The sequence below is a fragment of the Mugil cephalus genome, chromosome 4 (assembly GCF_022458985.1).
Source record: "Mugil cephalus isolate CIBA_MC_2020 chromosome 4, CIBA_Mcephalus_1.1, whole genome shotgun sequence".
NCBI classification, from domain to species: domain Eukaryota; kingdom Metazoa; phylum Chordata; class Actinopteri; order Mugiliformes; family Mugilidae; genus Mugil; species Mugil cephalus.
Window position 1 is genome coordinate 1,411,238 of NC_061773.1, and position 20,037 is coordinate 1,431,274.

At 41.1% G+C, this 20,037-nt stretch overlaps 1 protein-coding gene across 5 annotated transcripts in view; it reads left to right on the forward strand.

The window, feature by feature from the left end:
• Positions 1-20,037, forward strand: part of scn8ab (sodium channel, voltage gated, type VIII, alpha subunit b) — a 43,844-nt gene that overhangs the window by 10,072 nt on the left and 13,735 nt on the right. For 2 of the 5 annotated variants that reach the window (XM_047582240.1, XM_047582242.1), the window contains exons 3-20: positions 1,426-1,544; positions 1,720-1,809; positions 1,912-2,040; positions 4,129-4,220; positions 7,494-7,715; positions 7,902-7,965; positions 9,695-9,836; positions 10,617-10,823; positions 10,912-11,193; positions 11,939-12,295; positions 13,443-13,575; positions 13,970-14,208; positions 15,675-15,848; positions 16,065-16,421; positions 16,521-16,694; positions 16,886-17,179; positions 18,401-18,518; positions 18,645-18,799. In XM_047582240.1, the coding sequence (XP_047438196.1) occupies positions 1,426-1,544; positions 1,720-1,809; positions 1,912-2,040; positions 4,129-4,220; positions 7,494-7,715; positions 7,902-7,965; positions 9,695-9,836; positions 10,617-10,823; positions 10,912-11,193; positions 11,939-12,295; positions 13,443-13,575; positions 13,970-14,208; positions 15,675-15,848; positions 16,065-16,421; positions 16,521-16,694; positions 16,886-17,179; positions 18,401-18,518; positions 18,645-18,799 (3,348 nt within the window). Of the gene's footprint in view, positions 1-1,425; positions 1,545-1,719; positions 1,810-1,911; positions 2,041-3,765; positions 3,858-4,128; positions 4,221-7,493; positions 7,716-7,901; positions 7,966-9,694; positions 9,837-10,616; positions 10,824-10,911; positions 11,194-11,938; positions 12,296-13,442; positions 13,576-13,969; positions 14,209-15,674; positions 15,849-16,064; positions 16,422-16,520; positions 16,695-16,885; positions 17,180-18,400; positions 18,519-18,644; positions 18,800-20,037 lie in introns of all 5 variants that reach the window. The other 3 variants (XM_047582241.1, XM_047582244.1, XM_047582243.1) reach the window with 3 other exon arrangements.

A 20,037-nucleotide genomic window follows, 5' to 3' on the forward strand; every position in this document is an offset into this window, starting at 1 on the left:
CATGCTGGGCGTCTGGAAACTTCCATCCCAGTGCTACATTTGCATGGTCAGCAAAACGTCCCTTGACCTCCAGGAAAAATGGAACCCTTTGAACATGTCTGTAAATCCTGTGTTGGGACTCATTAGGTAGATAATTCTTTATAAGATGTGACAGAAAAGCGTTTGAAAGGATTTTTTAGTGCAGAAATACCCAAACAGAAAAGGATAAAGGAGGAAGAGACAGGAGAACTATTGTTAATTAAATCAGGTTTCAGGACACAGCTTGTCTCTTGATGCTTTGGGTCGATTCCCATGGTGTTTACAAAAGCAGTGACTTAATATCAACCAGCTGTAAGTCGAATGCAGATAACTGGAAAGCCACTTAAATTCACATATCGTGAAATGAGTTATTAATTGTTGCTGAAAGCAGATGTCTTAATTCTTCTCCAGTGGTAGTTTTAAACATCTATGTTTGCTGTAAATACTGGCAGCTGACTTGCCAGTGGTAATATAAATACTGGAAGGGTTGTGGTGAAGAAGGAAAAAAAACAACAACAACAACCTTGCAACCTATGCCTGAATCCAAATCTAAAATGTGGCAACCGTAGGGGTAAAAGGAAAGTGGCAAAAGCATTGGTGGAAGCCCCTGTAAAGTATCCCGGAGTGTGTAAATGATGCTCTCACTTCTCACTCTGAACCCCACGTGGGGTTTTGGGCCAAAATTGGTCACAAACATCCAACAATCCACACACAAGTACGCACAAACAAACACGCATTGTTGCCTCACCCCACTGCCTCACTTGGCCCAGTACTGTTTATGTGAGAGGAGTGGCTGTTGAGAGCCTGGAGTCAGCAGATCTGCCCCTGATCGATGACAGCATTTGCGGTTCCTTTCCAGTAAGAGCTTTAAACTTGGGAAGAAGAGAGCCATTTGGCCCCGAAGAGGAGGAAGAGAGCTTCCCCATGCGCCTGGCTGCTGCTTCTGAGGCAGGTTTTTGTCATGGCGGAAAGCTAGCCAGGCCAGCGGCTCCGTCTGATGCAACCACAGCAGAGAGAGGGAGTGAAACAGTCTGGTGTCCTTGCTGCTTCCTCCGACTTTGTGCCCCCTGTTTTTTTTACCTCTGCCTTTTTTTTTACTACACTGCTTTTTGTCCTGTGTGCTTTGTGTGGTGTAAGAAAATCACACTGTGAAGTACTTATTTGACGACACAATGAGCACTCTCATCAAAATGCTGTGTTTGACAATCAGCCCTGTAGCTAGAGGGGAGACCAATGCAGTAGTGCAACATGACTCAGAGGTGATCTCAGCTATAGCTCTTCCCTTTTTAACAATAAGAAACCACACAAAGGTTTTCAGAGCATATACTGAATGATACGTGCCACTGCCATTAATTCAGTTTGTCTAACCATCTGTCTTTCTTTCTCTCACTGTCCTTCTATCCACAGACATTTATAGTCCTAAACAAAGGGAAAACAATCTTCCGCTTCAGTGCCACGCCCTCCTTGTACATCATAAGCCCTTTTAATATATTTAGGCGAATAGCTATTAAGATTTTGATACATTCATATCCTTTGAAAACTGATGCCGTATTGGCTTTTCAGTAAATTGTAAGTGAATGTGATGTACTGTAAGCACTAAATCACAGTTTGTGTATATGATTCTAATTTTGTTTTCAGATATTGTGTCAATAAATGTGAGAGGTGTTATGTCCAAACTTTCCTTAACTGGTTTGTCCTCACATTATTCAGCATGATCATCATGTGTACGATTTTGACCAACTGTATATTCATGACGTTTAGTGACCCTCCGGAGTGGTCCAAACAAGTAGAGTGAGTACACATTAGTTTTTCTTCTCACTTATTGTTATGTGGTATACCAGGTACTGTATATATTTTAATACTTATCTCTCTTTTGCGACTTCTTTTTTCAAGGTATACCTTCACGGGGATCTACACATTTGAGTCGCTCACAAAAATAGTTGCTCGAGGTTTTGCTATCGATGGCTTCACCTTTCTCAGAGACCCCTGGAACTGGCTGGACTTTATGGTCATTTCAATGGCGTAAGTAGATTTCAGTTCGTAATTATTTATAATGAAAGCAAATGGTGCCACAAACCGAAAGAGATTTCAACTAAATAAATATGAATATTGCCACCTTTGAGTGCATATACACAAGTAAGTTATGAGCAGTCATTTAGATAGCAGCATCTAAATCAAAAATCGTACTGTAACTCTTTCATTACAGACATCTGGGACATTTAAACAAGGCTCTAACTCATCACATTAATAAAGATGATAAATACTTGCATTCTGATAAACCTGGGGCGTCATGTGTTGCACACAACGTCTCACTCCTGTGATACACATGAGTAGACCATGAGTGGCATTATTAAATTTACCAGTGCCACATCTTTTACTTCATGAAAATCAAAGCGGCAGCTTTATTCTAAAAATATTACAACCTTTGAAATCTAAGCTCAACTGATGCATTATGGTGGTTGTTTTATATTACATAATCCCTCATCTGCCAGTTCATTAGGTACACTACAAATGCAATATAATACAACAGTCCTGCACCTAATCGTATCTTCATAAAGGTTATGGTATTCAGCATTGGCTTAGAATAACTGAGAGAGCTGTTGATTCAACCATGTTTCCATTTTGGAGGCTGTGGTTTGTAGTATTATTGAATTGTATTGCATTGTACCAAAACATGTTTCTGTTATTTTGGCAATCCTAAGTCAATGGGTCAAGTTGAGTCTTTAGTCAAGTCAGAATAACAAAAACACGATAGAGTACATATAGGTTAACAACACCACAAATTACATCCTCCAAAATGATCATCTAGTTGATTTACCACTTTTTTATGTACACTGTTTCAATAAAAGCTGAATACAATGACCACAGACTGTATATAAATATGGACATGCATCAGCGTTATGGTAACTACTTAAAATGACTGAAATCATGGTGTTTTTCAGTGTTGTAGTTCAGCCCACATCCTCTCCACTGTCATGGAGAGGGTGGCGCTGCCAGTCACCAGGGGGAGCTCTACTTGTTTTGTCTTAACTTCAGAGGAGCTGCTCCATTATCCTTATTTATACAAGATTTAGTGCACAACCATTATAGTAGAATGTATTAGTTTTTACTAGTGTACCTAATGAACTGGGAAGTAAGTGTATGTATATTTTATTTTCTTCTATGAGGTTAGGTAGGGTTTTTATTTATGGATTTATCTTTTGGGACATATGGATTATGGATTTGTTTCCCTCCTGCTGGTTGCAGCCTGGTAGAGACTAGACTGGGCAGTAGATGTGTGGACAGAAAGCAGTTGAAAACCATACATTAGACAAAAACATTGACAGTAAATACACTGCTACCCATAAAGTTAGAATAAATTTTTTTTTTTACCTCTTCTCATGAAATGTTAGTGACACTGTGATTTATTCGTGATAGATAAAGTTAATGTCCTCCTAAAACATTATTGATCAAGTCTTTCCATACATAACTGGTATACATGTATATAAACAGAAGTAAAAAAGAATGTGTGTAAGAAGAAAATTATTCCAACCTTATGAGCAACAGAGTAAATAAAATGAAATTTGTTTATTGTGATCAAATACTGCAGAAATGAAATGTCATAGACATCCACCTACAGCAGTTTCACTCCACATGAGTCTGTCACACTATGGCCAAGATGCTCTATGAAATATTATGTAACAATCTATCTTTCTTTTCCTCTGTCCGGGATGGCTGCTGAGTAACTGTATCTGATCCACCTTGCAGGTATATAACAGAGTTTGTAAACCTAGGCAATGTGTCAGCTCTGCGTACGTTCAGGGTTCTGAGGGCTTTGAAAACAATTTCAGTTATTCCAGGTAAGAGAGTCCAGGTGTTTGTGTTTGCGGGCGGGCGAGTCACGGGGTTGATGTTAGGTGTGGTTTTGTTTCAGTCCCTCTCCTCTCCTCTTCCTCCTTCGTTCTCTTCCCGCTGGTCGGACAGGTGTTCTACCTCCCACCATGGTGTCCCCTCCCGGTCTCCGACGGTGGTGCTGGTGTCGTGCTCTTGCGCGTACATCCATGTGTGTTGTTATTGTGTGTGTTGTGTGTCATTGGGTTCTGTTCTGTGTGTCATCCTACCTTGTTGCAGATATATAACAGAGTTTGTGGACCTTGGGAATGTCTCGGCGCTGAGAACGTTCAGGGTTCTCCGAGCATTGAAAACAATTTCTGTCATTCCAGGTGAGACTCCCATTTAAACACTAAGGCTGAGCTTACATTATCTATTAGCTCTTCGATATATTCTTTCTTTTTAAAAGGAGAATAGTTAAGAATTTCTACTTTTAGTTTGTTTTTACTTTGGTTTTATGAAAATCAAAAATGGTAGCAATACATTTTTGATAGGCTTTGCAGTCTACTGGCAGTCTTGTCACATGTCTGATAGGAACAGCTGAAATTTTAAAACACATTAAGGTGTCCAGTAGCTAGATTTCTATGCAATTTTTCCCCAGTAATTTGATCTCTTAAGCTTTGGGGAAGAGTTTAATTTTATTTCCAACGAGTCGACTTTAATATTATTATCATCAGGGAAAATATCTTTCTTATGGATTGTGCCTTTTATATCTGGTTTGTGTTCAGTTTTGTTTCGTACATTCATCAAAATTCTCACAATCAATGATCGTTTTCTGAGACTAATTTAATTCCCTAAGACTGCCAAGCCTAATATGACAGACTGATGCTGCATGAAGCTTTGAGACAAACGCTTTTAAAAGTTTGGCTTTAAGAGACTATTCTTTTTCTATTTCTTATTTTGTTCATTAGGTATTATGTGATTCAGGCTTTAGATACTTGATGGTTTCCTTTTCCTTTTTTTTTTTTTGTTTGAAGATCTTTGTCCATCCTGGAGGGGAAAGAGAAACATTATAACCAATAAATATCATTAATAAGTTCAGCTATGTAAATGCAGTACTGGGCAAACGTTTTAGGCACTTTAGATATTTAGATTCTGTACATAAACACTATTGTAACAAGGACAAGGAGTACAGACAGAAGATACTGAGAAAAACCCATCTGATGTTAAAACAACATACCTTGAAAAGTTGTGTTTCAAGTGTACTAAAAGAGATCTTACATTACAAGTTAAGTGCCCAAAACCTTTTTACTGTACTGTGTGTATGTCACATTCAAAAAATAGAAATGCTCATTAAGACATTTTCTTTGGCTTGAAAGCCATTCAGAAGGCTTGTAAAACAATTTAACAAGCACCATAAAGTTAAAGCATTTCAGCACATACTGTATACACTCATGCAGTACACTGAACAGCCAGAACATTACGACCATCTTGTGATAATTCAGTGTTCTGCTGGGAAACTTTTGGATCTGGCATTCATTCATGTGGATGATACTTAGACATGTAGCACCCACCTAGACCAGACCAGACACCCTCATCCCATATCAATGACACTTGATGGCAGCAGCCATCCCCAGCAGGATGCTGCCTGACACACACACACACAAAAAAAGAACAACTAAAAAAAAAAAAAAAAAAAAAAAAAAAAAAACATGAAGAACAGCACAAGGTGTTGACCTGGCCTCCAGATTCACTAGATCCCAAACTGATCAAGTATCTGAGGGATGATCCACAGAGGCCCCTCCCCTCAACCCATAGGACCCAAAGGCCCCCACTAACAACATTCTGTTACCAGACACCACAGGACACCCTCAGAAGACCCATGTCCATTCTCTGATGAGTCACAACTGTTTTGGAGGCACAAGGAAGACCTACACAATATTAGGACGGTGGTCATAATGATAGGCCTGATCGGTGTATATAAACAATGCTTTGAGTAGAAAATAAGTTCACCTCCAACATATAGGTGTCAGTTTTGCTCTTGGCTGAACCAGCCAAGGGCTCGCCCAGCACAGACAGTGAGACAAAGGAGAGCCTGGGATGGGAATGGTTCTTCAGTTAATGCAAGGTCATCATCACGGTTCAGACAAGTGATGCTGACACAGTGAATTCCTTCAGCCTTGGCGTTTAAATGACCTGCATGCCACCTCTCATTCCTCCAACGACACCCCACCTCCCCCCACGGCCTCCTCAGCTCTTCTTCGCCTATCGTCTCTTTCTCCTCTTTACTCCCTGCTTCCTTGACTGAGCCTGGTTCTTTGTGCTGTTTGCTGTTTGTGGTGCTGCTGTGTTTAGTTGATTTGTTGGAGGCGGCATAATTATGAACTGAAGTTTGTAAGGGGTGTTTCCCACAGATTGACACGAGGAGCGAAATAGTAGTCACATGCTGTAGTTTCTCCTCCTCAGACAGATCCTGCATTCAGCCGTAGTGCTATTCATATTTCTATAGATAGACCTAAACAAAATGTCTTCCTGATGGGAACATCCCAATAAGCTGCAGTATTTTTTATGCGTTCTCCAAAACATGAATGTGACTTTGATATTTATGTTTCACCTGAAATTATAGTGTAATCATTGTGCTGTGTTACACGCACAATGATACGGCCACATTACCTAAAATGATATCACATTTCAAAACACAGCTTATAAACATATTTATTAACATCAGGCCATGCCTAAATTAACGAAGACAATAGTAGCCTAAAGCGAAGACAAAATAAAAAAGGACAACGGTGGAAGTCCAGCGGCCCAGAAAATAGAGTTAGGGTTTCTCTGTCAATCCCCCAAGAGACGCGGAGAAGCAGGACAACATGTTCTTCTGCCTCTCAGCTGCAGAGTAGTACCTGCAGACATTGACTGGAGATATTAAGCCCCCACGCCAGCCCACACAACACACATTGGCTGATCTGTTTTATTACCCTGTGGGACCACCAGTACTGTCATTGCATTGTGCTTGCATTATTTATGTTAGTATATCAGAAAAAATCCAGTTTCTACACTAAATATTTAGCAACGTGTTCATACGTGTCTTCTAGAGCAAAAACTAAATCCTGCCAGTCAATTCAAGGAATCTTTGTTATTTTAGCTGAATAATTTATTAAAAGCTTAAAGTTAAGATTTTCAATAAGGAAGAGATGACAAGAAAAAGAAAAACAACAACCAGTATTTTCTACCACTGGTTTCATGCTGTTTTGTAAGGGCCTGCACAAGACACACTGAAAGTCAGTTTCTGGTGCTGAGGCTTGGCAGCGTAGGGCGTAGGTGCTTAAGAAATCATTCTGATGCTGGCCAAGTTTAGATTTATGTAAGAGCCTACACAGCACAGGGTTAAATACAGAATTAGATATATACGTTACCTAACTCAACTTTTTGTTTGTGTGTGCGTGTGTGACTTGAGTCAGCTCTGAACTGCTTCTGGAAAAAAAACTGAAACCCACTCTTACATTGTATTTGTGTTTATCTGTGTTTGTATTTGAATGCTGGCGTGCGTGTGTGAGTTTGCCTGTTTTCATGTATGTGCATTCGTGCACATTTGTGTGTGTGTGTGTGTGTGTGTGTGTGTGTGTGTGTGTGTGTGTGTGTGTGACTTTTATGTTAATTAACAGGCCTGAAGACCATTGTGGGCGCTCTGATCCAGTCTGTGAAGAAGCTGTCGGATGTGATGATCCTGACTGTCTTCTGTCTCAGCGTGTTTGCTCTGATTGGACTGCAACTTTTCATGGGGAACCTGCGGAATAAATGTGTAATCTGGCCAATCAACATGACGGCGCAGTACCCCGGAAATGGCAGCAGGAGCTTTGACTGGGGTGAATACATCATGAACGACTGTGAGTGATTACCCTTACACTAATTAAACTGGTTGCTATAGCAGAAAGAGCTTTCACCACCTTGTTGTGGAGTATTCTTAAAGTGAAACGCTATATTTTTCTTCCAGAAATATTGACTACTATTGGTACCAAATACAGCTTTGCCACTGGCTAATGCAAATGACTATTCTTTTTTTTTCTTTGTAGCTAATTTCTACTTCCTCCCTGGTCAGCTTGATGCTCTACTATGTGGAAATAGTTCTGACTCAGGGTAAGTCACTACTTCCTCTCTGAATCCATCCATATATATATATATTTATACAGTTTTTTCAGAGGGGGATTCTATCTTTTTCAACAGGTCATTGATTATTTTGGGATGTTTCTTGTCAAACAAGGGTTAACCAGCTAGTTTGATCAGATATGTTTCACTGTCTGTATATAAAGTTGTGCCAACCCTTGGTGAAGCCACATGGACACTTTCCAAAGGGTGGTTTTGAATCTCAGTTTTGTCACTCTGGTACTCACCATCTTGCTCAAGATTCAAGATACTTTGTTGTTGAATACTCTGTAACAATGCAGCATCATTACCAATAATGTAAATCTTTGTGCATGCAGCATACTTAACAGATAAAAATAGAATAAATAACATAATAAAATAAAATCTAAAGAATAGACAGAATTGATGCAGATTAATGCAGTTCAGCAGTTCAGTAGCCTGATGGGTTGTGGACAAAAACGGTTCCTGTTCCTGCTGATTCGAGTCTGGGTGCTCTGTACCTCCTGCCAGACGGCAGGAGAGTAAATGGTCTTTAGCTGGGTTGGCTGGGGTCAGAGAGGATCCGCTGAGCCTTCCTTCAGACCTGGTGATAGTCCAGGCTGATTTTACCATCCTCTGCAGTGACTAATTTATAGTGAACAAAAATAGTGGCGCATGAGGAGAGTTCAAGTGGGCTGTCTCTTGCGTAAAATGACACTACCCAGTGGCCATTCAAATGGATTGGAAAAAAATAAGCTCCAGAGATCAAACTTTTTTTTTTTATCTACCAGGATGTAAACACATTCAGTTTTGCGAGTTTGAAATTTCAGTATGGAGGTGTATGGAGACTGACTCACTTTCAGAGCCGTCCTTAAGTGGCCGTTCGAGGAACTGCAGTCAACATCTTACAGTGGGTCTGTAATACCAAGAAACAACCACAGAACTACCAGATCACTGTGACATTACCACACTTCCTCTCAGAACAACTAGCTTTGTGTTTTCAGTGTGACCTTCAGACATACCCTTTTTAGATGCCAGTATTGAATATAGTGTTCTCCAGAAGATACTCTACTAGGCATCCTAATGCCATTGGGTTTCTTTTAAGTTCCTGTTCCAGTATACCAAATAATAATACCAAAACTCTCTGCAGCAATATTGAACTGATGGCTGACATAAATTGTTCTATCCACTCTGTCAGGTTCCAGTCAATTTACCTGTAGATGTTTTGTCATGGAGCTTGTGATACTTGGGATTTTGGGAACTGAGATGTGACTGCAAGCCTGACTCCTATTTCATTTCATCAGTGGTCAGTCTTTTAGGCCGTATGGGTTCATAGAGGCCACTACAAGAATAAAATAATACATTTAAGTGACTGGCAGAAAAGGCAATTTAAGTAGCCCATATTCTTTGCCATGCTTTGTGGCTTTATATTGTATGTATATGTACGTGTATGCATGTAAGGAAGTCTGACTTCCTTACTTTTGAATAGATCGTGAAATATTAGCATGCATCATAATACTATCTTACTCATAGCAGTGTCTATGTTAGCACACAGAGACAAGTTATCAAGACAAAGCACACAAACCTATTTACATGGTCCTGCTGCATTTCAGTCAGCCTTGCTAGTGTAATGCCAGCCAGTATGTGATGGAAGGCATATGTAATCCAAACTATGCTAATGCTAAAGTGACATATTTCAATTGTTTGTTAAGTTTTTCTATCAGCGCGTGTACTTCCTTTACAGACGATGCCCAGAGGGTTTTTTGTGTATGAAAGCTGGAAGGAACCCCAACTATGGTTACACCAGCTTTGACAGCTTTGGATGGGCTTTCCTGACCCTGTTTCGCCTCATGACCCAAGACTTCTGGGAAAATCTCTACATGCTGGTAAATCCGTGTTTCCCTTAATTCTTTTGTCTCATCTCCTTATTGCCACACAAATAAATATAAAACATAAATATAAAAACATATATACATTTACATCATTCTAGTACCTGAATGAATCGGTAGTTGCCTGCCTTGGGATACAAGGAAGGAAGGATAACTGTTCACAAAGGCTGTAGATAGGAGTATTTGCATACCTCCTGCTATTTCAGAACTGTTTAGTACTGAAGCAATATATAAAAGGGATTTTTTTTGTTCTCTAAACCAGTTTGAAATCCGGGCCACCACTGTGTATGTGTAAAATAAAACATGTATAGAAATAGAACATACAATATAACACAATCTCTGCGCTACCATGACTCTGCACCGGCATTTTTTCCCTCTTCCTCTAGACCTGTACCTCTACAGCCATAATAGATTCACCTCATTTGGCAAATAGGCCAGTCACTGTTATGGAGTCTGTGTGTGTGTGTGTGTGTGTGTGTGTGTGTGTGTGTGTGTGTGTGTGTGCGTGTGTGTATGCACACATTATAAACCATCTTTTCTGTCTGGAGGTTTTCTTATAAGAAGCCTTGAACTGGATGTAGAAGCACCAGCGATGCTGACACATCACACAGATACATACAGTACATACTAATACACTACTTACTTACTAAAAAAGGAATTTACTGCTTCGTTCAATTTATATTTTATTAATAGGATGCTATGTCTCTTTGAAAACATTATTTTGCATGTTAAATCTGAAATTCAATTTCATTTCATTGTCCATGTGGTTTCTATCAGACTCTCCGAGCGGCTGGGAAGACCTATATGATCTTCTTTGTGCTGGTCATCTTTGTGGGATCCTTTTACTTGGTCAATCTCATCTTGGCTGTGGTGGCCATGGCTTATGAGGAGCAGAACCAGGCCACAATGGAGGAGGCGGAACAAAAAGAGGCTGAATTTAAGGCCATGCTGGAACAGCTCAAGAAACAGCAAGAAGAGACACAGGTCAGTCTCTCTTTCAAACACACATACACCTTAACCAGTTTTCCATATTGTATTTCGATCATATGTCTTTTTTTTTTTTTTAACTCAGGCTGCTGCCATGGCGACATCTGCCGGTACGGTGTCAGAAGCTGCATTAGAGGATGAAGGAGGGGGGCACTTGTCCCGCAGCTCCTCCGAGGTCTCCAAACTGAGCTCGAAGAGTGCCAAAGAGCGGCGAAATCGAAAGAAGAAATGGCGTCAGAAAGAGCAAGAGAAAGAGAAGGGAGATAGTGAGAAAGTGGTTAAGTCTGAGTCTGATGATGGCAGCAAGAAAAGCACCATTCGTTTCCCAGGAAGTCGACTGGGGAGGAAGACATCCATCATGAACCAGGTAAAGTACAGAATGAGTAAAAACTACAAAGCAAGGGCTGTCCAGCAACACTATGTGTTTGATGGCTTCAGAACAATATGTGGTTTCAATATGGTGGTTGCAGTTTGCCTGGCCTCATCTCCAGGTCCACCAAGATCTGATAGTTCACTGCCAGGATTTTAAGCAGATGTTCCAAAGATCTAATAAAGGCGATGATAAGTTTGAAAGGTTGCATCTTGGTGGTTTAGCCCAAGTCCTTTGAGACCTAGTCATGGTGCCAGCCCCCCTCCCAAGGGGAGCAGCAGTACTGATGACTCTGCTTTGGACGATGTGCTGTTTGACGGACCAGACATTTTTCATATTGAATTTGTCTCGGTAAGGCATGACAGTGGACCAGAATTCACAAAAGCAACACCTCCCCCAAGTGGAATGCATCTATAATTAAGACACCTGTGCTTTTCCCTGACAAGTCAAAATGTCTTTTGTGGAAAAAGGTCTACTGGAAAGCTTAGATACTGCAGAGACAATGGCTTAGACTATTATTACTCATTCATTAAAGCCTAAGTAGAATCTTACTGTTGCATCATCTTGATGTATAACCAGTTTAAACTTGATATATGGGATGCAACTAGTAATCATTATATATCTTTATATGTCATACATTCCTCTTCACCTCATCTGGCCATTTTTCCACATATCAATGAACTCATGTTGTTTTAAATAACTCCTTAATTCTCCCCCTCTTCATTCATCTCTCCTTCCTCAGTCACTGCTCAGCATCCCAGGCTCACCCTACATGTCGCGCCACAACAGCCGCAGCAGCATCTTCAGCTTCAAAGGCCGTTCCAAGGACATGGGCTCAGAGAATGAGTTTGCGGACGACGAGCATAGCACTGTAGAGGAGAGCGAAGACCGCCGGGGCTCCCTGTTTATACCGTACCGTCGCAACAGCTACAGTGGCTACAGCCAAGGCTCCTCCCGCATCCATCCACTGGCACCCCACTCTGGAGGGAAGAGGAACAGCACAGTGGACTGCAATGGCGTGGTGTCTCTCATCGGCCCGGGGCCCGGCAGACGGCTTCTGCCTGAGGTGAAAATAGATAAGGCAGCCACTGATGACAGTGTAAGGACGTCCATGGGACACCGATACAGTTTAGGCATGATGGTGGTGGCCCTGGTCTCTGCAGCTTCTCCTTCACAACCTCTTCCCCTTGGCTCTTACTCCTCTTTTACCTGAACTCAGCAGCTCTCCTTTCTTTCCCTTTTAATGTCTAGATTCTGTTTTATTATTATTTCACCATTCACTTTCAGCCTGATCTTTTCCCACTGCTTCCGTTTTAACAGCCCTGGAAGGCACTAACCAGCTGAAACAACAAATGCTGCCTTACTGAACAAGAATGCAAAATGAGTTCATCCCCTTAGCATACCTACTAGTAGCATCCCTACCTGTCACCAAGCTTGTGTAGTAGTAGTAGTTTTCACACATGAACAAAGGCTACTAGAACATTTTATTCTGTACTTCTTAATTTTAAAGGGACAATACTGTTTCTATTCCCATATTATTCTATTTTCCTCTGCCTTCCTCTACTCTTTCCCACTGTCCTTATTTATCCTCTGCTTTTGAGCCAATGGATGGTGCAACGACAAATCTGAACTTTTTTCTATGACAGTATTTCTCAGCATGTTAGACCCACTTGTTTTATTCTGAACCAAACTACCTGCTTTTTTTTTTTTTTAACTCTCTTAAAATGTAGCATGGTGTAGCGGCAACTGATGACTTGAATTTCCCTCTGTTCTTGACATGCATGCCACTGCATGCAGTTTAATGTTTCTTAGGTACTGTAGTGCTGTTATGCGCAGTATATGAGGAAGGATCAGAAAGTGTACTTTAAATTCTCAAATAAAAGTCAACACTTAGTCGACATAACATGCAGGAAAATCTGAGGAATTAGAAATGAAGCAAAGTAATGTTTTAAATGAAGACTTCACTATTAAGTTGGGTCAAATTAAGGCAACTATTTGAGAATTTACTGTATGAATATGTTACGTGTCATATAGTATGCAAGAAGTGAGCAAATTAGGGTAATCTGGGTGTAAAGCTTTGATGTAAAGAGCTGTGTCCATTGCGTCTTTCACTTCTTGAGCAAACATTGGGGATCATTTCTGGTTTAGATTACTTTAAAGCATGAGTTTTTGATCTGTGTTAATTTTTGAGCGTGCGTCCACGTCAGTCGCATCACTGAGTAACTTCTGTCTTTCTCTGAGCACAGACTACAGATTTGGAGATTAAGAAGAAGCACGGTGGCTCTCTCATGGTATCTGTGGATCAGCTCAACTCCTCATTCAAAGGAAAGGACCGTGCCAACAGTCAGATGAGCGTAGTCACCAACACACTGCTAGAAGGTACAGAGAGTGCATGTGTTTCCCTTCTACCTCCTTAAAATTGTCAACCGTGTGCCAACATGTAATCTGTATTGTATCTGGCCCGAAATTATATGAGTATATGGGCAAGAAAAGACATCCACCATTTGAAGTCCTGTAACTTGTAGGGCTTGGGGGCAGATGCTTTCCCACAAAATGTTTTATGAGTTAAATTTAACTTTTACGTGAGATGTGATTGCAGCTCATTGCTCTAGAGGTTTCAGTATTTTATTTGAGACTTCCACATGAAAATAATATCATTGTCAAATGGTGGTTCTTCACAGAGAAGTTTAATTGTAGGCACAGTATACCTGCTAAACACTTTCCACCTTTTCTTGGTTTTTCTCTCTCTTCTCTTCTCTTTCTCTTCCTGCAGAGCTGGAGGAGTCTCAGAGGAAGTGTCCTCCCTGCTGGTATAAGTTTTCTAACATGTTCCTCATCTGGGAGTGCTGTCCCATCTGGCTAAAGATCAAGCACATCGTCTACTTGATTGTCATGGACCCATTTGTTGACCTGGCCATCACCATCTGCATTGTCCTTAATACCCTTTTCATGGCCATGGAGCACTACCCCATGACTGAGCAGTTTGAGGGAGTCTTGGCTGTCGGCAATCTGGTGAGAACTGCACTTTGTCCTTTCTCCGTTCCCAGCTATTTTTTTAACGTCAGCATGTATGGTTACAGATTTAGTTTGCTCTGCCTACATATCTTCGAACCAATTCATCAGCGCATCATTTGATATGCGCGCTTAAGAACACACATATACCGTATACAGGAATCCGATGGGGTCTCATTAAAGATTTAGTTCCATTTTAATGTAGCCAGAACTTATGCCACTCATGCATTTTCCTCTACATACAGCTTACCTCATCTCTGATGAACTCTGACTCTTGCTTACTCTTAGGCTCTTTAGGGCTTGATTTGGCAGAGTATTAACTAAATCTGTAGCAGACATTTTGATCTGTCTCTGTTCTGCCCTTGCTATCTGGTATGACTGTAGTGTAGCTGTCTGAGGGCTGCGATTTTGGCAGCATGTCAGTAGTGAGACAGGAAATGAGGTCACAGGCATTGGCGTGCTGTGCAAAGAGTGGCAGGAATTGAACTCAGAAGAATCTGTGGGGTATGACGGATGGCGCAGTGTGAATCACCGGGTGTCCTCTGCAGCACTGACTGAGCACATGATTAGCTGTCGGGTCAATGAATACGGGAAATGCTCAGAGTACTACAGTTCTATACAAAATCTGCACAGTGCCTTTGCTCTATGTATGTCCCCCGTCATTGCAGTTCTCACATTTAGGACTTCCTTATCCATTTCAACCAGTGCTACATTAAACTAAATGCAATACACAAAGGGCATTTTTCTTCCCTCCTTTCTCCCTCACAAGTGGAAGAATGTGGAAAGATTTAAAAATTTGCTGTAGTTTAAGTTTGCTGTGTTTTGTCAGTTTTATTGTAAAGTTACATTTTACAAAAAACAAGTTGTAATGATGTATTACTACTGCTGTTCATTGTAACCATCTTTACTGATGGACTTCATGCAGTCAAGAAATCCCCACTGAAATTGCATCACTTTACTCAGGATTTTCACCATGAAACATATATTGATTTAGATAATCAACATGATTTAAATAATTATCCATTCAGTACCTCCAGGCAGTACCTCCTAACGAAGTTCAACTTTTTTGGAGAAAATAAGATCATCCTGCAGACATTGTACCCAGACATTCTATTGGGACATTGTATCCCTATACATACATCACTGAATAAAAAAATCAATTGGACTTTTACTGTGGACTGAAGGTAAATGCCTTATTGCCAAATTTCACTATTCAATTTTGCACTATCCATCACCAGGTGTGTGTTTTTCATTTATTTTATATATATATATATATATATTCAGATTTTTTTATTCAATGTTAATTATTTTAACAGAACTTTTCCACTCTGTTTTATGTCATTGTTGCCTGCTCTGTGTGCCCTCAATTGTCCTCTGGGGTGAAATAATGTTTTCTGAATCCAAATATGGAGGGACTGAAATCTGCACCATTTAAACATTACATATCATTCCGTGTGGGTCTGCAGGTTTTCACGGGAATCTTTGCTGGTGAGATGTTCGCCAAGCTTATCGCCATGGATCCCTACTACTATTTCCAGGAAGGCTGGAACTGCTTTGATGGCTTCATTGTTACTCTAAGTTTAGTTGAGTTGGGGCTGGCTGATGTGGAAGGCCTGTCAGTGCTCAGGTCTTTCCGATTGGTAAGTGGAATCTCAGCATTGACTATGTATCAGATTATTGTTAATGTGAGATGAATATGTCAGGCACAAATGATTATTTTATTAATGTTCTTTTGTACTGTCAGATTTGTTTTGTGTAAGCCTTGAAAGGTTCCCCTGTAATGAACTCATGATCAGATTGTGGTTTGTGAATGCCAAAAAATTGCGAAATAACCCTGTTTTTTGTTTTCCTTGTAGTTAAGAGTGTTCAAACTGGCCAAATCATGGCCCACACTCAACATGCTAATCAAGATCATCGGTAACTCAGTGGGAGCTCTAGGTAATCTGACTCTGGTGTTGGCCATCATTGTCTTCATCTTTGCCGTGGTGGGCATGCAGCTGTTCGGAAAAAGCTACAAGGACTGCGTGTGTAAGATCGCACAGAGCTGTGAGCTGCCTCGCTGGCACATGAACGACTTCTTTCACTCCTTCCTCATTGTGTTCCGAGTGTTGTGTGGCGAGTGGATTGAGACCATGTGGGACTGTATGGAGGTGGCAGGACAGACCATGTGTCTGACTGTCTTCATGATGGTCATGGTTATTGGAAACCTGGTGGTAAGAAAAATTAAATGGTTTAGATTTTTATGAATGATACCAGAGATTTTCACAGAGATTTTATGAGAGATTACAGGTTTCGTGGTGTTTCGTCTCAAGGTGCTGAACCTGTTCCTGGCCCTGCTTCTGAGCTCATTCAGTGCAGACAACCTCGCTGCCACAGATGACGATGGTGAGCCTAACAACCTCCAGCTAGCGGTCGCCCGCATTAAAAAGGGGATTGCCTGGTTCAAGGTCAACATGCGAGTCTTTGTGGCCACAGTGCTCAAGAAGGTACCACATACATTAACCAAACATCTACATGCCTGAGCAGTTCTTCACTCTTGTTGTGCACTGTATAATGACAATAAAGGGCATTCTATTCTTGGAACTCTTCTCTAAAGGTTCACCAGCCAGCTATTGGATGACATCCTTGATTTATGATGGCATGTTTATTCATTTTATTTTGTCATTCTGACATGCAGCCTATAGAAGATGAAGAGAAGCCACTGGGTGATATATATGAGAAGAAGCTCAACTGCATTGCAAACCACACAGTGGACATCAACCGCGAACTGGACTATGCTAAAAATGGAAATGGCACCACCAGTGGCATTGGGAGCAGTGTGGGAAAGTACATGATTGATGAGGACTACATGTCCTTCATCCACAACCCCAACCTGACTGTCTGCGTTCCGATCGCTGTTGGCGAGTCCGACTTTGAAAACCTAAATACAGAGGACTTCAGCAGTGAATCGGATGTGGAGAACAGCAAAGATGTGAGTAGGAAGGACCAATAAGAGCGTGAGAATGGAGAAGGGATGGCTGCAGTGTGGTGAATTATTGTGAATTGTTGTGAATTACTGGATGATGGTAAGGGAAAAGGTGCTTTTTAAGCTGCAGAGTAATTCAGGCACACGGGCAGCTTATTCAGTTATGTTAACCAAAAGTTCACCTCAGTGTGTAACATGAGATAAGTAGAACTGGCCTGAACTGCAAGACTGGAGGCTCTCAGTCTGCCTGACATTTCAGAATATCTATTTGGACCGGAGCACTGTAACACTAAGCCTGTGTGCTGACCGTGCAGACAGGCAAAGGTACGTATGATGAGACCTCAGACAGTCTACAGTATTCTATCAATATAGGAGAAGGATAAAACATAGCCAAAGCTTGCAGAAGTGGGTCACCTTGACCCAGTTCGTTGGAGGAAGAAAGAGTATGGTGCAGCTGCATCACTACTGTACCTGCACCAGGTTCATATTCCACTGGGCTCCCTCAACCTACCACACAATCTTGATGTTCCCTGCACCACAGCCAGCCACAGGCCACGCTGCAGGCAGAAGTCGCAGTGAGGGCTGCTAACAGCTAAACAGAAAAGCAGAGATTTTAAGAGTGGTTTCTTCTGCCTCACCTTTACCTAAAATATGACATGATTTATTGATAAAGGTGAATGTCACCAGTCAGTTCTGGTTTTAATGTATAAATATGTTACATATTTTTTCTAATTGATATTAATATTTTGGTATGCCTTAGAAAAAAGAGTCACAGGCACCTATAAACAGATCTTGTGTACTTGTCACATTTTTTTCTACTTTTTCTATATTGAAGCATCTCATTTGTTTAAATTTGCACGTATAAGCATAATGATTTAGTTCTTTCCTCATAAATAAATGAATGCAGTTTAAGAATCTATATTTGTGCAATTAAAGCAATGACCATCATTACTAGTTCCAGTGTACACTGATCAGGCTTAATTGTGTCCATGTAACTCTATTAATAATAGACAATAACAGAGGGAAAACTAGCCACATTACATGACTACATCATGCATTCCTCTAGCAATAAATCATGTCATGCGTATAAACCCAAAGGGGAATTAATGTAATGGGTGTACTGGCACACTGCCACAGACATACTGTACGCTTGCAGAAACTCACTGCTGATTTCAGAGAGACATTCAGGGGTTGAACGGATCTCTTTGGTGCTCTGTTTGTCCCCAGCTGGATGACACCAGTTCATCTGAGGGCAGCACAATAGACATTAAGCCCGATGTGGAGGAAGTGGCAGTGGTGGAGGTTGTGGAGGAGTATCTAGACCCAGACGCCTGCTGGACAGATGGTAGGTGATGTTTACTGTCTGACTTTGTAGTTTAATAACAAAGGCACTTATTCTTATCACCATTTTTATATACTATATTTTCCATTTTAATGTATATCCACATTCGTGGTTTTATCTGTCAAACAGAATGCGTGGCCAAATACAAGTGCTGTGATGTTCCGATCACCCACGGTTGGGGAAAACACTGGTGGTTCCTGAGGAAGACCTGCTACCTGATAGTAGAACACAACTGGTTTGAAACTCTCATCATCTTCATGATCCTGCTCAGCAGTGGAGCCCTGGTGAGAGCACAGGGGCACAGTGTTACCTCGTCCCACTTTTGCGCACACTCATCAACATTGTCTAATGATGTTACTGCTATGCCTACATATTTATTATGAAGCTAGACGATGCTTTAAAATGGGATGAGAGATGGCGTGTAAGAAACAACTTGGAAGAAGCATAAATAAAACCGAGCGAATTAATAAATACAACTAGTATTCATTTCGCTGAGGATGTGAGCAAGGAAGATCATCTCCTGCTTTTCTTCTGCGACTGCTCATTATATGATTGTTGCTAATGGCCAGCAAAGTGCTGTAATGCACCAGCCTTTCAACTTACAGAGTCCAGCTTAGGTTTGCAGCTTTCTGGAAGGTGGAAGGCCTCTAGCCAAATCAAAACCCTTGCTTGCTATGCAATATATAGAAGCAGTAGTGAATCATCAGTCTAGTACGATGTGGTCTTTCCTTTATCAACTATTATTCCATGACTATGAACACAACTCATTTAAGCACAGAAAATGTTCAAGGCCCTGATCATACTTGATAACATCACAATTCCTGGATGATCAGATCACAAATAGGCAGCTTCACGAGTCACAGAGCTCCTTTAATGAATGATCAGTGGCAAAGAAAATGCACAGACACTGATCAGCCACATTAAAAAGCATTAAACCCTCAGACAAGAGAAATGAATAACATTGACCATCCTGTGACAGTACGGTGTTCTGCTGGGAAACTTCTGGACCTGGTATTCATTGGAGTGGATGTCACTTAGTTATATACCACCCATCTAGACCAGACCAGATCCCCCACCCCATAACAATGACACTCCTTGATGGCAGCAGACATCCCCAGCAGGATGCAGCCTGACACAGAAACACGCACAAAAACTGTTTAGGAACAACTCAAAAAACATATAGAACAGCACAAGGTGTTGACCTGGCCTCCAAATTCACTAGATCCCAAACTGATCAAGTGTCTGTGGGATGATCCGCAGAGGCCCCTCCCCTCAACCCATAGGAACCAAAGGCCCCCACTAACAACATTCTGTTACCAGACACCACAGGACACCCTCAAAAGACCCATGTCCATTCTCTGATGAGTTACAACTGGGCGTGTGGTTAATTAGTCGTATTTTTATTTGATCAACCAGAGTGATTGTTGATAGCAGGGGTGAACAAGGCCCCAGTGTGATAAAGATACTGTATATATTTTGGTGTCATGTGTGGCTCACCTCCCAGTCTGCTTGTTGTACTGTA